Source organism: Mizuhopecten yessoensis, unplaced genomic scaffold (assembly GCF_002113885.1).
Source record: "Mizuhopecten yessoensis strain PY_sf001 unplaced genomic scaffold, ASM211388v2 scaffold5519, whole genome shotgun sequence".
NCBI lineage: Eukaryota > Metazoa > Mollusca > Bivalvia > Pectinida > Pectinidae > Mizuhopecten > Mizuhopecten yessoensis.
This window is the reverse complement of record NW_018406089.1, coordinates 1,577,786-1,591,041: the sequence shown is the minus strand read 5'-3', so window position 1 is coordinate 1,591,041 and position 13,256 is coordinate 1,577,786. Positions and strand designations below refer to the sequence as shown.

General features: G+C 36.0%; 1 protein-coding gene across 5 annotated transcripts in view; it reads left to right on the top strand.

Annotated features, from left to right (window-relative positions):
• LOC110450840 (1-phosphatidylinositol 4,5-bisphosphate phosphodiesterase gamma-1-like) overlaps positions 1-7,680 on the top strand; it is a 94,331-nt gene extending 86,651 nt beyond the window's left edge. For all 5 annotated transcript variants that reach the window (XM_021498612.1, XM_021498610.1, XM_021498608.1 and 2 more), the window contains one exon: positions 3,381-7,680. In XM_021498612.1, the coding sequence (XP_021354287.1) occupies positions 3,381-3,432 (52 nt within the window). In that variant the 3' untranslated portion in view covers positions 3,433-7,680. The remainder of the gene's footprint in view (positions 1-3,380) is intronic.
• The last annotated feature ends 5,576 nt before the right edge of the window (positions 7,681-13,256 follow it).

The following is a 13,256-nucleotide window of genomic DNA, read 5'->3' as shown; positions in this document are numbered from 1 at the left end:
AATGTCTTAAAATCTTCAAACAACTTCTTCTCAATAACCGAAAGGCCCAGGGTACTGATATTGGGCCTGTAGAATGCTAGGATGAAGGGCTTATGATTCATCTTGACCCACTTCCAAGGTCACAGGGGTCAAATGTTGTAAAATCTTCAAACAACTTATTCTCAATAACCAAAAGGCCCAGGGTACTGATATTGGGCCTGTAGCATGCTGGGATGAAGGGCTACCAAGTTTGTTCAAAATAATGACCTTGACCCACTTTCAAGGTCACAGGGGTCAAATGTCGTAAAATCTTCAAACAACACTTCTCAATAACCGAAAGGCCCAGGGAACTGAAATTGGGCCTGTAGCATGCTGGGATGAAGGACTAAAAGTTTGTTCAAATGAATGACCTTGACCCATTTTCAACCTAATGTCATTGTTCAACATTCAAGGTCACAGTCATCATATGTTTAAATCTTTTAATATGTTCTTATGAATCAAACACTGATATTCTGCCTGTAGCTGAATTTTAGTCCACTTTTAAGATTACAAGTGTGAGATTAATACCAGGTGAGCGATGCAGGCCCATTGGGCCTCTTGTTACTGTATATTACACTGTTGACACACGAGGAGGGCTATTATTACTGTATATTACACTGTATTGACACACGAGGAGGGGTTGTGAATATTAAAAAGTTACATTGGGATGATTATTTGACTAAAGTGTGACAAAGAGATACAAAAAATGAGATGTGTAGGTCAATATCCTATTAAGATGTATTGTATATATCCAAAAATAAGCCCACGCTTACAAATAAGCCCACCCTTTCTTAAACAGATGATACAGGCACAATGATAGGGAGTCATTGACACAATGTTAAGGGTTCAGGGACTTGTTGATTTGGAGTCATTGACTCAATGTAAATTACAAGGGTTCTGGGACTCATTTATTTGGAGTCATTGACTCAATGTTAAGGGTTCTGGGACTCATTTATTTGGAGTCATTGACTCAATGTTAAGGGTTCTGGGACTCATTTATTTGGAGTAATTGACTCAATGTTAAGGGTTCTGGGACTCATTTATTTGGAGTCATTGACTCAATGTTAAGGGTTCTGGGACTCATTTATTTGGAGTCATTGACTCAATGTTAAGGGTTCATAGACTCATATATTTGGAGTCATTGATACAATGTTAAGGATTAGGGGATTCATTGATTTGGAGTCATTGACACAATGATTGGAAGTCATAAACTCAATGATGGGGAGTTATTGACTTGATGATAAGGAGGTGGGTGACTCAATGATGGGGAGTTATTGACTTGATGATAAGGAGGTGGGTGACTCAATGATGGGGAGTTATTGACTTGATGATAAGGAGGTGGGTGACTCAATGATGGGGAGTTATTGACTTGATGATAAGGAGGTGGGTGACTCAATGATGGGGAGTTATTGACTTGATGATAAGGAGGTGGGTGACTCAATGATGGGGAGTTATTGACTTGATGATAAGGAGGTGGGTGACTCAATGATGGGGAGTTATTGACTTGATGATAAGGAGGTGGGTGACTCAATGATGGGGAGTTATTGACTTGATGATAAGGAGGTGGGTGACTCAATGATGGGGAGTTATTGACTTGATGATAAGGAGGTGGGTGACTCAATGATGGGGAGTTATTGACTTGATGATAAGGAGGTGGGTGACTCAATGATGGGGAGTGGTTAACTCAATGATGGGTAATCATCGACTTATGGTTGATATCATATGACATAGAATTGGAATGGAGGAAGATGTCCTGAGGACAAGTTTGTTTTATATAAAGGGGCCCAGAATAAGGATAGGGAATAACATGTTTTTCACAGAAAATATAAGCGGAGAGAAATGCTTATTTGGAAAAGGATGCTAGATATAGTATTCTGTAGTGCTGTGGTCAGTTGTAGTAGACACAGCTTTACAGATTGCACAGCTTTGCTGAATTTTACTGACAATAAGCCCATGCCTACTGTTAAGCCCACCCCCCTTGTTTAATAAATTTCATACATGAAAATCTTATTTATAATCAACCCTTTCCTAGGCCTATACATCGTGTTAAATTTGAGCATAAAAACTTGATATGTAACGCAACTTATTTCCCCCTGTTTACTCGTACTAGAGATATACCCTCCCGGTCTTTTCCTACTAGAGGCCCCCCCCCCCCNCCCCCCCCCTTTGGCTTATTAGAAACAAAGTACAGTCAAGCATGGTGGTGGTATAAATGATGATCGTTTAAACTGCAATCAAATCAAACAGTTTCAGGAAAGTGTATGTAGTAACATCTGTCTTAAATCATTCCTATATCTTGTTCAATAGCTGACAATGTTATCTCTTCTGTCTTCTGTCTAATGACTTTTCCACTTCTCTTGAAGACTTTTTAACAAAACTTTTTGACGGAATATTGCAAACCATGTCTGATTTGAGCACTGTCAATGCATCCTCAATACTCCAGGGGTTATACCCTCACTTTCGCTCTCTGCTCCCCTGGAATATGTCATAGGCTCAGTAGTGTGTACCACCATGTGGATGAGACAAGTAGACTAGATAAAATTTGATCGTTTCATGTACATCAAAAGAATCTTTTGGTCCCATAACGGTAAATAAAATTGACTGGCTGAAGTCGGGTGTTGCTCCTCTTCAATTTTCAAAGGACAGGTATCAACCTTGCAATTGGTCAGATGTTTTTTAACATGTCCCTTCAATTTTGCCATGACACATTCCAAGGGCGCAGAGAGCGAAAGTTAGCGTAACCCCTGGAGTATTGAGAATGCTTTTAACGAGGCTATTTTATTATACTGTGAAATCAGATCTTTTCGTGAGGCCCAAATTTCGTGGTTTCCCGATAAAACACCATTTCTTGGATACATGGTAGACCTATGAATTCACGGATGAATATTAAACACAAAATTATCAAAATTCAAAAACCCATGGAAATGAGTGATTTCACAGTAATTGAGTTAACTGTTAAGTTAACACTGGAACCCATGCTGATGGATATACATAATGAAATGTATCTGAATTTATTAAAGAGAAATTTAATCATGGTTGTCAGCATAGCTGTTAAACATGTTAATTCTACGAAGCTTAGAATTATAATGATATTAGCTTATTCAATGTATTTGTATAGCAATATTATAATTTATTATGCTAATTCCTTCACAATACTTGTCATTTTGACTCAAATCATAGTCCAATTAAATCATCTTGAATAGAGTTTTAAAGGAAAAATAAAATAGAATACAAGAAATGGTAAAATGAAAGGAAAATACAAGAACTGGTAAAATTCTTAATATCCCAGTATAAGGGAATTCTTTCTCGTAACAATGATGTCAAATTCATATATTATAATGAGAACTTTTTCACATTTTCAGGATGACGGTGAAACAGAAAAAGGTGGTCTATCGGCGGACGTCAGCCAGTTGATGACATGATTCAGAGAGAGACAGGGGGGACAACAGTACTAAGCAATAAACTAATATTGTATATGAACTCATGATACAGTCACTGACGTGTTACTTTCAATAAACCGGGTTTGTCCACAAACTTTGAATCCAGAACCAATGCTGGTGTTTATGACAGACATCTTTGGCGACATTGTCACCGTTGTTCTTTTCTGGAAATTTTACAAAACCTGAACTAGTATGATGACTTACAAGATTCCTTCCATTTTCACAAAAATGCTTCTATGGGTTTGTTGTTACTGCTGTTAAATGTGTATCACATTAGACATCCTTCAAAATTATTGATAAGTGCTACTTGTTTTACTTAGGATCAGTAACTGCTTCTTTTTGTGTGTCAAATCTAAGGTCCTGTGACTAATTCGTTTATTTGCCCCCCCCCCCCGCCCCCCTTCCTATAGAGTCGTAGGCATGTGTCACCCACCTTCCTATAGGATAGAAGGCATGTGCCACTTGCCTTCCTATAGGATAGTAGGCATGTGTCACCTGCCTTCCTATAGAATCGTAGGCATGTATCACCTGCCTTCCTATAGGATTTAGACATGTGTCACCTGCCTTTCTTTAGGATCGTAGGCATGTGTCACTTGCTTTCCTATAGGATTTAGACATGTGTCACCTGCCTTTCTTTAAGATCGTAGACATGTGTCACCTGCCTTCCTATAGGATCGTAGGCATGTGTCACTTGCTTTCCTATAGGGTCATAGACGAGTGTCACCTGCCTTTCTTTAGTATCGTAGGCGTGTGTCACTTGCTTTCCTATAGTATCGTAGACATGTGTCACCTGCCTTCCTATAGGATCGGGGCATGTGTCATCTGCCTTCCTATAGAATTGTGGGCTTGTGTCACTTGCCTTCCTTTAGGATCATAGACATGTGTCACCTTTGATTTTCTTAAGGATCTCTGATATGAATCGCCTTTGAAGTCCTTATACAAATGTAAGGTTTAATATTTCGTTGCTTTATGAAAAGTGTGGATCATTTTTACCTGCAGAAATACTTATATTTTGTGAATATTGCGTGTTATATCTACTGTATTGAAGAACTTGTAACACAGCACTACAGCTTAACACCAATCTGTGTCAGTGATAAAAGATCTTGGCAAATCATAGGTCAAGCTTCCTTGCGAATCTGATTCAAGATTACATTGCCTAAGTAAGATTAACTGCTGAAGGATGCGCCATTGCAGCGATAATATGTTGTCATGTTGCACCACTTGTAATTTAAGTAGCCGAGCTATAACCTACAGGCGTATAGTATATTTGACATACCATTGATTTAGCCTTTAATTTTGTAGAGGCTAGGATTAAATGTGTGCTTTAATTTTGTAGAGGCTAGGATTAAATGTGTACTTTAATTTGTATTGTACAATCCCGAGGTCTAACCAGACAATTTTACAATTCATTATACATTTATGCTGTATTTAATTTAGCAAATGTTTTATCAAAAAGGTGAGATTTTTGAGAGAGGTGTGCTGAGTGGTTCGTGAATGTCAGGGACAGACAGCGTCCTCTTGTATGAGGACACCTGTTCCGTGTTTCATCCTGAAGGATTTCTATGTAGTTTAGATGATGTATAAATTATCAATGTTAACCTGCCATGTTTAATAGAACTGTATTGTACACATATATCAAATGTCATATTAGTTACCTAAGATTTTTGTTGCATTTTCTTATGCACCAAGTGCTTGAGAAGCGTAATACATGTACACAAGCATTTATATTCAATTGATACCGTTTTTGGTATCTTGTAAAATGAACTTCTAAAATTAAAAAGAATGAAACATGATAATGTAGCAAACATTTACAATTCCCTAGTATAGCCGATCAAACATTTACAATTCCCTGGTATTGTCTTTCAAAAAGATTTTCATGATTAATTGATATTCAGATTTGTTAAATCATGTACACTGCATATTTTTAAAAAAATAAATTTTTCATCTTTTTGCAATTTTGCACTAAATTCATGCGAAAATGTTAATTGAAACACATTGTAATATTAATTCAGCAGCATTGCGAACATGAAAATTCAAAATTTGAATGTACAAAACTTCATATACAAAAGATTCCATACAAGAAAAAAATGTATACTTTAAAAAAACTAAAAAGTTATACTCGTGTATTGGAGAGTGGGCACACATATCCATTGTTTACTGATGATTATGTAAATTATATTTATCACATGTTACTATTTACACGGCATAGTTTTGTTTATTAATCTAGCATAATATTTCATGAAATATGTTCATTTTCTTTTTCTTCCGGCTTTTGTCAAATTTGCTGGCCATATTTATTTTGTTTGTTTGGTAAATTGTTATCAAGTTCCTATTTGAATATTATAAGACTCTTTCATGCCCAGGGGTGACTGACAGGGAAATTCCACCTGAGGTTTTCTAATTTGTAAATCCAGAGGCCTGAATGAAGAAAAGTTTTGAATGAAAAGTTTGTTTGCAGTTTTATGCAGAAATTAGCATTTTCAGGCATTTATAAAAACAAAATTCAAAAATACATTAAAACTTTTTTTATTCTTTGATAACAAAGGCATCCATGAAAAGTTGGAACTCTTCAACAAGAAGAAAATTGGAGGTAAACAAGTTGTCCTAATGCAAGATTAATGTTGCTAGCTAGGTGTGACATCACATAGCACATTGCTATTTTACAATGACATTATCACAGAAGCTCGGAGTGATAAGACACTAGCAGTTATGCTTACTGTATTCATCCAGAAATAAGCCCATGCCTGCTAATAAGCCCACCCAATTTTTTTCCAGTTCTGTAGAAATGCAAGCAAAGGTTATTTCATTGTTCTGTTATAATCCCATCCCCTAACTTTGAGTGACAGATTATGTGTTGCTCACCCCACCTCACCCCACCTAACCCCACCCACAACACCCACAACACCCCACCTCCCCAGGGCTTATTGCAGGATTAATACAGTAAGTATCTATGATAACCCATGAGGTAGAAAAACCTGCACATAACTTTAATCTATCACATACAATTTTTTAACTCTGGCTGAATTTTTGAAAAGTTGAATGAATAGTAATTAACATGTTTCATGGAATTTGGTGTATTGTTTAAATATATATTTTATGAAGAATTGAATTAAGAGACTGTTTTGTCTATATACAATATTTGAACAAATAATCTACTAACAGATAAGCAGTAGATATTCTATGTGAGAGTTCAGTTGAAGTTTTGTTTTGCTGCAGGTTTCTCTGTTAGATTACTATACATAAATTTAATAAAATGTACATTGTTTTCTTGATGAAATATATGTATTTATGTACATTCACTTTGTGCTGATGACCGCTGGTCATTCTAGCAGTTTATCTACATTGTTATTTCTCCATGATCACGAAAAAGTGTTCTTGGTTTCCGCTAGATATATACATGCTTGAATAATGCTGCGATTTGTGTACTGTGTTTATCTGGTAATAAGCCCACTCATATCTATAACAGTTCAGTAGAAATGGCAACAATAGCTATTTCATTGTCCTGTAATAAGCCCACCCCCTAAATTTAGTTGGTGCATGTTTTGGTCCCCCAGGCTTATTGCAGGATAAAAACTATACACATATATAATTTTAAAAAGTGCTAAAATTATAGTTAGAATGGTTATACATTCTGTGTTTTGTATATATACAAACCTACATATACTGCATTGCTATAACTGGCAGATATTCAAGGCCATTTCTAAGTATCTGCAATGATCAAAAACTTTCAACTAATCTGGCATCAACACAATGCAAGTTTTTTATTTGCAGTGTTTAATTGCAAACAAATCGCATTGTAAAATCTCGGTATATCTTAATTTGTCTGCATACATATCCAGTCTCTTAGAACTTCGTAAATGACTTATCTTTTTACATATTTTGGTTTTCATGGTTTGTGAATAAAGATTATCTTTCAGGTTGAAAATGAATGTTAAAAAGAAGTTGCCCATGCCTGGTAATAAGCCCACTAATATCTATTGCAGTTCAGTAGAAATGCCAACATCGCTCATTTCATTGTCCTGTAATAAGTCGATCCCGGTACTTTGAGTTGGAGATTCACGTGTCGACCCCCTGGGCCCATATTCATGAAACCGTTCTCATGCTCAAGCATGGATTTTGTGCTGAAGTCTAGTTTCTTGTTCCGTTTATAAAATGATAATAAAACCAAATATTGTCATTAATTTGAGACAGAAAAAATGAAGAAACTTAAAGCCAAATACTGTTTTCTATGTTTACATTTCACTTGTTGATCGTTCGACATGATTTAAGTGAGTTACAAGAAGTTGGTTTGTGTACAAAATCCATGCTTGAGCATGAGAAGTTTCATGAATTAGGGCCCTGGGCTTATGAATTTAATTTAATTCTTTATTTGTTTACAGAGGATTACGAACAGCCCAAGGGCTACTAGTTTCTTTCCTCACATTGAACAAACGAGTGAACAAACGAAGAAATGCATGAACATTTATACTGGTCATTCTCACCACTTCATGAGAGACACACACACACACACACACATACACACACACACTCTCACACGTACACACACAGACAAAGACACGGAGAACAATAAGAAGGACGAGTGACAGAGACAGACAGACAGAGGGAGAGAAAGAGACTAACCCTTTCAACACTGTAACCCATAATGGACTCATCCAGATCACTGTATGATAGAGTCAACCAATGTGACAGAGCTACCTATATATATTTTACCAATGGTAAGTCCATATTTGGTGACAGTTTTAAGTCTTCTACCTTAAAATTGGTTCAGCTGGAGACTGGAATAAGGTGGATACTTCAAATCTTTTGATATTTGCAGAGTTATGTTTGCTCTTGGGTTTCAAATGATTTATTTGCAACGATTTCAAAATTACCAAAGATGTTTAAGCAGGGCTGGTGTATTCCAGAATGCTAATCATTCACAGACTATTTTAATTTGTGATTAACTTGCCTAAGGAGCTGAAGGGAAAATTTAATATCTTTTGAAATATAATATATTTACAATAGCTTTTTTGTACTCTATTTTTTCTATTCGTGGTTCTGGTATTATTACTGGCTACATAGAACACCATACCTATAACTTTATATACTTCCTCCAGGAAATTGCTTTTTTGGTCTTATTTAAGCTGGAGACCACATTTTACTTGCTAGAGATTAACTACATGTACTTTACCCATTTTACTTATACTTATATTTATGTTACAATCATAGATGCGAAAATATAGAATTAACTTGAATTTTCATTGACACTCAATCAGTTTCTTCCATTTGTTAAATTTTTGACCTAATTTTGCGGTCTTTGTGTATAATTGTTTCTTGTGTATAATTGTTTCTTTTTAAATGATTGTATCATTACTAGCTGTAAGTTGATGCCATACGCCAGGTCTACAATACAAAGTTGACTGTACTGTACTATACTGTAATGTACCAAGTAAAGAATAAGTCTCTAAAAGGAAAGGATGCCAACTGAAATGATTCTGTGAGACAAATTGGATATGCTTGATTGTTTGTGCAGAGAAAAATGTTGGGCAGATGCATATTGCAAGGTGCTCCACTTTCTGCATTTCTATTTGTAGTTATTTTAAATGAAGTTTAAAACTTTACCAATAGATTTTAAAATGTCTAAATTCACATATTACCAAGCAGAATACATATAGTTGCAACAACCATGTTTTGAAAATCTGAGCTCTAGTTATTATTTTTATGAAATACCATGTTTTGCCCTTTTTTTAAAACTTATCCACATATTTTCTTATACTGCAGTGATTGATCCAAAAACCAGACCTGATTTCTTGGTGACACAACCATAAAATTATTTCTGGAAAAAAAATCAAGCTAATCCATTTTGGCCCTTTGACAAATTCAATTACAATGTATGCAACCCGTCATTGTCTCATTTTTTTACACAATTGACACAATAAGTATGTAATGTTACACAGTAAATATGTAATGTTACACAGTATATATGTAATGTTACACAGTAAATATGTAATGTTACACAGTATATATGTAATGTTACACAGTAAATAATATGTAGTGTTACACAGTATATATATAATGTTACACAGTAAATATGTAATATTACACTGTAAATATGTAATGTTACACAGTAAATAATATGCAATGTTACACACTAAATATGTAATGTTACACAGTATATATGTAATGTTACACACTAAATATATAACATTACACAGTAAATATGTAATGTTACACACTAAATATATAACATTATACAGTAAATATGTATTTATAGCATTGTTGATCTACATGTATCCTTGTTATAATGCTCGATTTTATAAAACTGTACTCGTAAGATTCTTAAAACTGAGATTAGCCAGGAGTTCGTTACAGGACTAATAGGTTTAAAATCAAAACTTCAATCTTTCGTTTAAGGTGTATTTTATATTTCTGTAAAGATGATTGCAATTACTCTGATTGCATTGGTTGATGATGAAAGATGAAAATGTAATATTTCAAGACAATAGGTTTTACTTAGAACAATTATGGTCTTTGTTGAATAAGGTAAAAAGTTTCATCAATTTGACAACAGTTTTCATTGAGTGAAGATATCCTTGGGTATACAGGAAGTTTAATTAGCACAGGCAAATTAATTTAGAATTCACCTTTTATTTTGTTGCGATTTTTGTCACAGTTTTCCGTTAATTGTGTCCATGATCTTCCAAAGAGCCGTGTTTTATGAACTTGTAAGTTGGGTCCTATAAGGAGTTCTGTTTGTGGTATTTGTGGTCATATTATAGTAATAATGACATTATCCTACTGTATGCATGTGTGTTTCTGTATCGGAGTTATGCAAAGTGTAGAATAGCAACAATCAAACATTTTTGCAATAGATTGGTACTGAGGGACCTGGCCCATGTGTCACCAATAGTTGAGTTTAAGCTCAGGCTGGGCTTGACTTTAACTCAACTCCCAGTGTATTCCCATCTGAGAGAGTTGGGATTCTACTAGTATTTGAACTGAAACCCTGCTCAAGTTTGAACTGAAATTGTTGGTGATCACATGACATGCTCTACCAATCAAAACTATTTTTGCTGGAATTATTTGACCTAACCTCATGAGGTTAATTTCTGTGAAAGGTATCGTCCCCCGATGTTTCATGTCTTATCAGTGAACAGCCAAAGCTATTTTCCCCGCAGTGTTCCCTACACCTTTGACCTTTGGCCTTGGGAAATTGTACCTAACAGCATTTCATTACCTTAGTATGGGTGTCTGGAATAGCATTTTAAACAGTGGATCCTTGGTGCAAATCTGGATGAAAATTCTGTACCTAGCTCATTTCATTTAAGCTTATTCTTGGGATTTTTTCACTAATTCTCTGAATGTTGTTCGCATAATTATTCAGACTACAGAATCCCCCTGTGGTACAGGTATGTTAACCCTTTCACCCCTAGGTAACTTTAGTAGACTCTACCATACATTTATCTGGGTGAGTCCATTCTGGTCTACAGTGGTGAAAGGATTAAGTGCAATTTAGCGGAGGGATGGAAGTTACAGATGTAAAACAATGGTATAATCAGCTTTAATACCTCCCTAGGCCTGCCCCCACCCCCTAACCACACATACACATACCAGTACTCATGTGACAAGTGCACATACATAGAAGCCACTCAAAACTCAAACAATTATTTTTATTGTTGACGGAAAGTCATCTTCCAATTAATCCACAAGCATACATTAGTTGTTTATTTTACTGTATGCTTTTTTTACAATGGCTGTTTTCGCTAGAATGTGAAATTTACTAATTCAAAATGACAATAGATATTTGGAATCCAGTAACATTGCAGACCAAATAAGTTCAAAACCACCACTTCTACAACTGGCGAAATCATGTTATTGTACTTGTACATTTGAAAGCATAAATAATACTGTACGAAGTCGTGTATGGTGGTTGGTTTCAGTTACGCTAAATATGTTGTTGCAATTATGATTTTAAAACTTTATCGACCACCATATGCTTTAGATATTTACATTTACCCAGATCCATTTCTGTTGCCTTTCTCAATGTTTTGGCACTGACTGTCCTGTGAAAGAAGTAATTATTGGGGTTTTCTGTCGCTGAACATGTTTGATACAATGGACAAATCACATGTATTTATTGAAAATGTACTTTTTTCTGTTTCTGTACAATCAGTATTTGTTAATTGAAGATTGATTAGACTAATTGGTTTGACACAAATCATTGAAAAAGCTGATTTGTTGCTGAAAGTATGCTTTTATATCATGTCATTGATATTTTAGGTTGGTTTTCATACCATACTCGCATATTTCAAATAATTTTGTCCTCACAACAATTTTGACAAAATTTCTTTTATTGTCAGATTTCAGAACATTTTTAGCTCATGTCATGGTGCAGCGTCTGTCGTCTGTCCGTCAATTTTTCCTTTAAAATGATACTAGTCCTGAACAGCTTGGTGGATTTTAACTAAATTTGGTCCGGTTCATCCTTGGGCCAAGGGGACTCAATTTTGTATAAACGTTGGGTTGGCCCCCCTGCAGGCAGAGGAGTAAGGCTCAATAGGGGAAATAGATGTAAAACTTTTAACTTAGGCTTAGGGGACTCAATTTTGTATAATCGGTGGGTGTGGCCCCCATAGGGGCAGAGGAGAGGGGCACAATAGGGAAAATAGAGGTAAAACTTTTTAAATCCTTCTTCTAGCGTAGGTATAAAGGAATTTTATTTTAATTTAGTCTGGAGTATCCTTGGGCCTTGGATTTTATTAGCTCACTTGCCCATTGTTAAACTGTTTATTTGGTGACAGATCTAGATGTAGGGTAAATTTGAACACTCTGGTATGGTACATTTTCAAATGAAAATTGACCAAATTAGGGGACACTTCCCCCTCGCATTTCCTAGATTTGTCGCCGCCTTCATTTCATTGTTTTTAAACCTTTGCCATCCAGCTTTGTGCATCAGGATTGCAACACTGCTGAGATTTCGGTGATTAAAAATTGTCTGATTTTCTGTCCGATTTTCTTCCTTAGTGCTGGGAATTTGGTGATGATAAATTGTCTGGTATTCTGTGGTACAATGTCCGATGGTCTGTGGTCACAATGCTAATTCTGTGGTACAATGTTTGATGGTCTGTGGTGACAATGCTATTTCTGTGGTACAATGTCCGATGGTCTGTGGTCACCATGCTAGTTCTGTGGTACAATGTCTGATGGTCTGTGGTCACAATGCTAGTTCTGTGGTACAATGTCCGATGGTCTGTGGTCAAAATGCTAATTCTGTGGTACAATGTTCGATGGTCTGTGGTCACAATGCTAATTCTGTGATACAATGTCCGATGATCTGTGGTCACAGTGCTAGTTCTGTGGTACATAAGGGTTTGGTCCACTTCATGAGAGACATCACCCCTAGGCAATGTCCAATGGTCTGTGGTCACAATGCTAGTTCTGTGGTACAATGTTTGATGGTCTGGGGTCACAATGCTAGTTCTGTGGTACAATGTCTGATGGTCTGTGGTCACAATGCTCGTTCTGTGGTACAATGTATAATGGTCTGTGGTCACAATGCTAGTTCTGTGGTACAATGTTTGATGGTCTGTGGTCACAATGCTAGTTCTGTGGTACAATGTCCGATGGTCTGAGGTCACAATGCTAATTCTGTGGTACAATGTCCAATGGTCTGAGGTCACAGTGATAATTCTGTGGTACAATGTTTGATGGTCTGTGGTCACAATGCTAGTTCTGTGGTACAATGTTTGATGGTCTGGGGTCACAATGCTAGTTCTGTGGTACAATGTCTGATGGTCTGTGGTCACAGTGATAATTCTG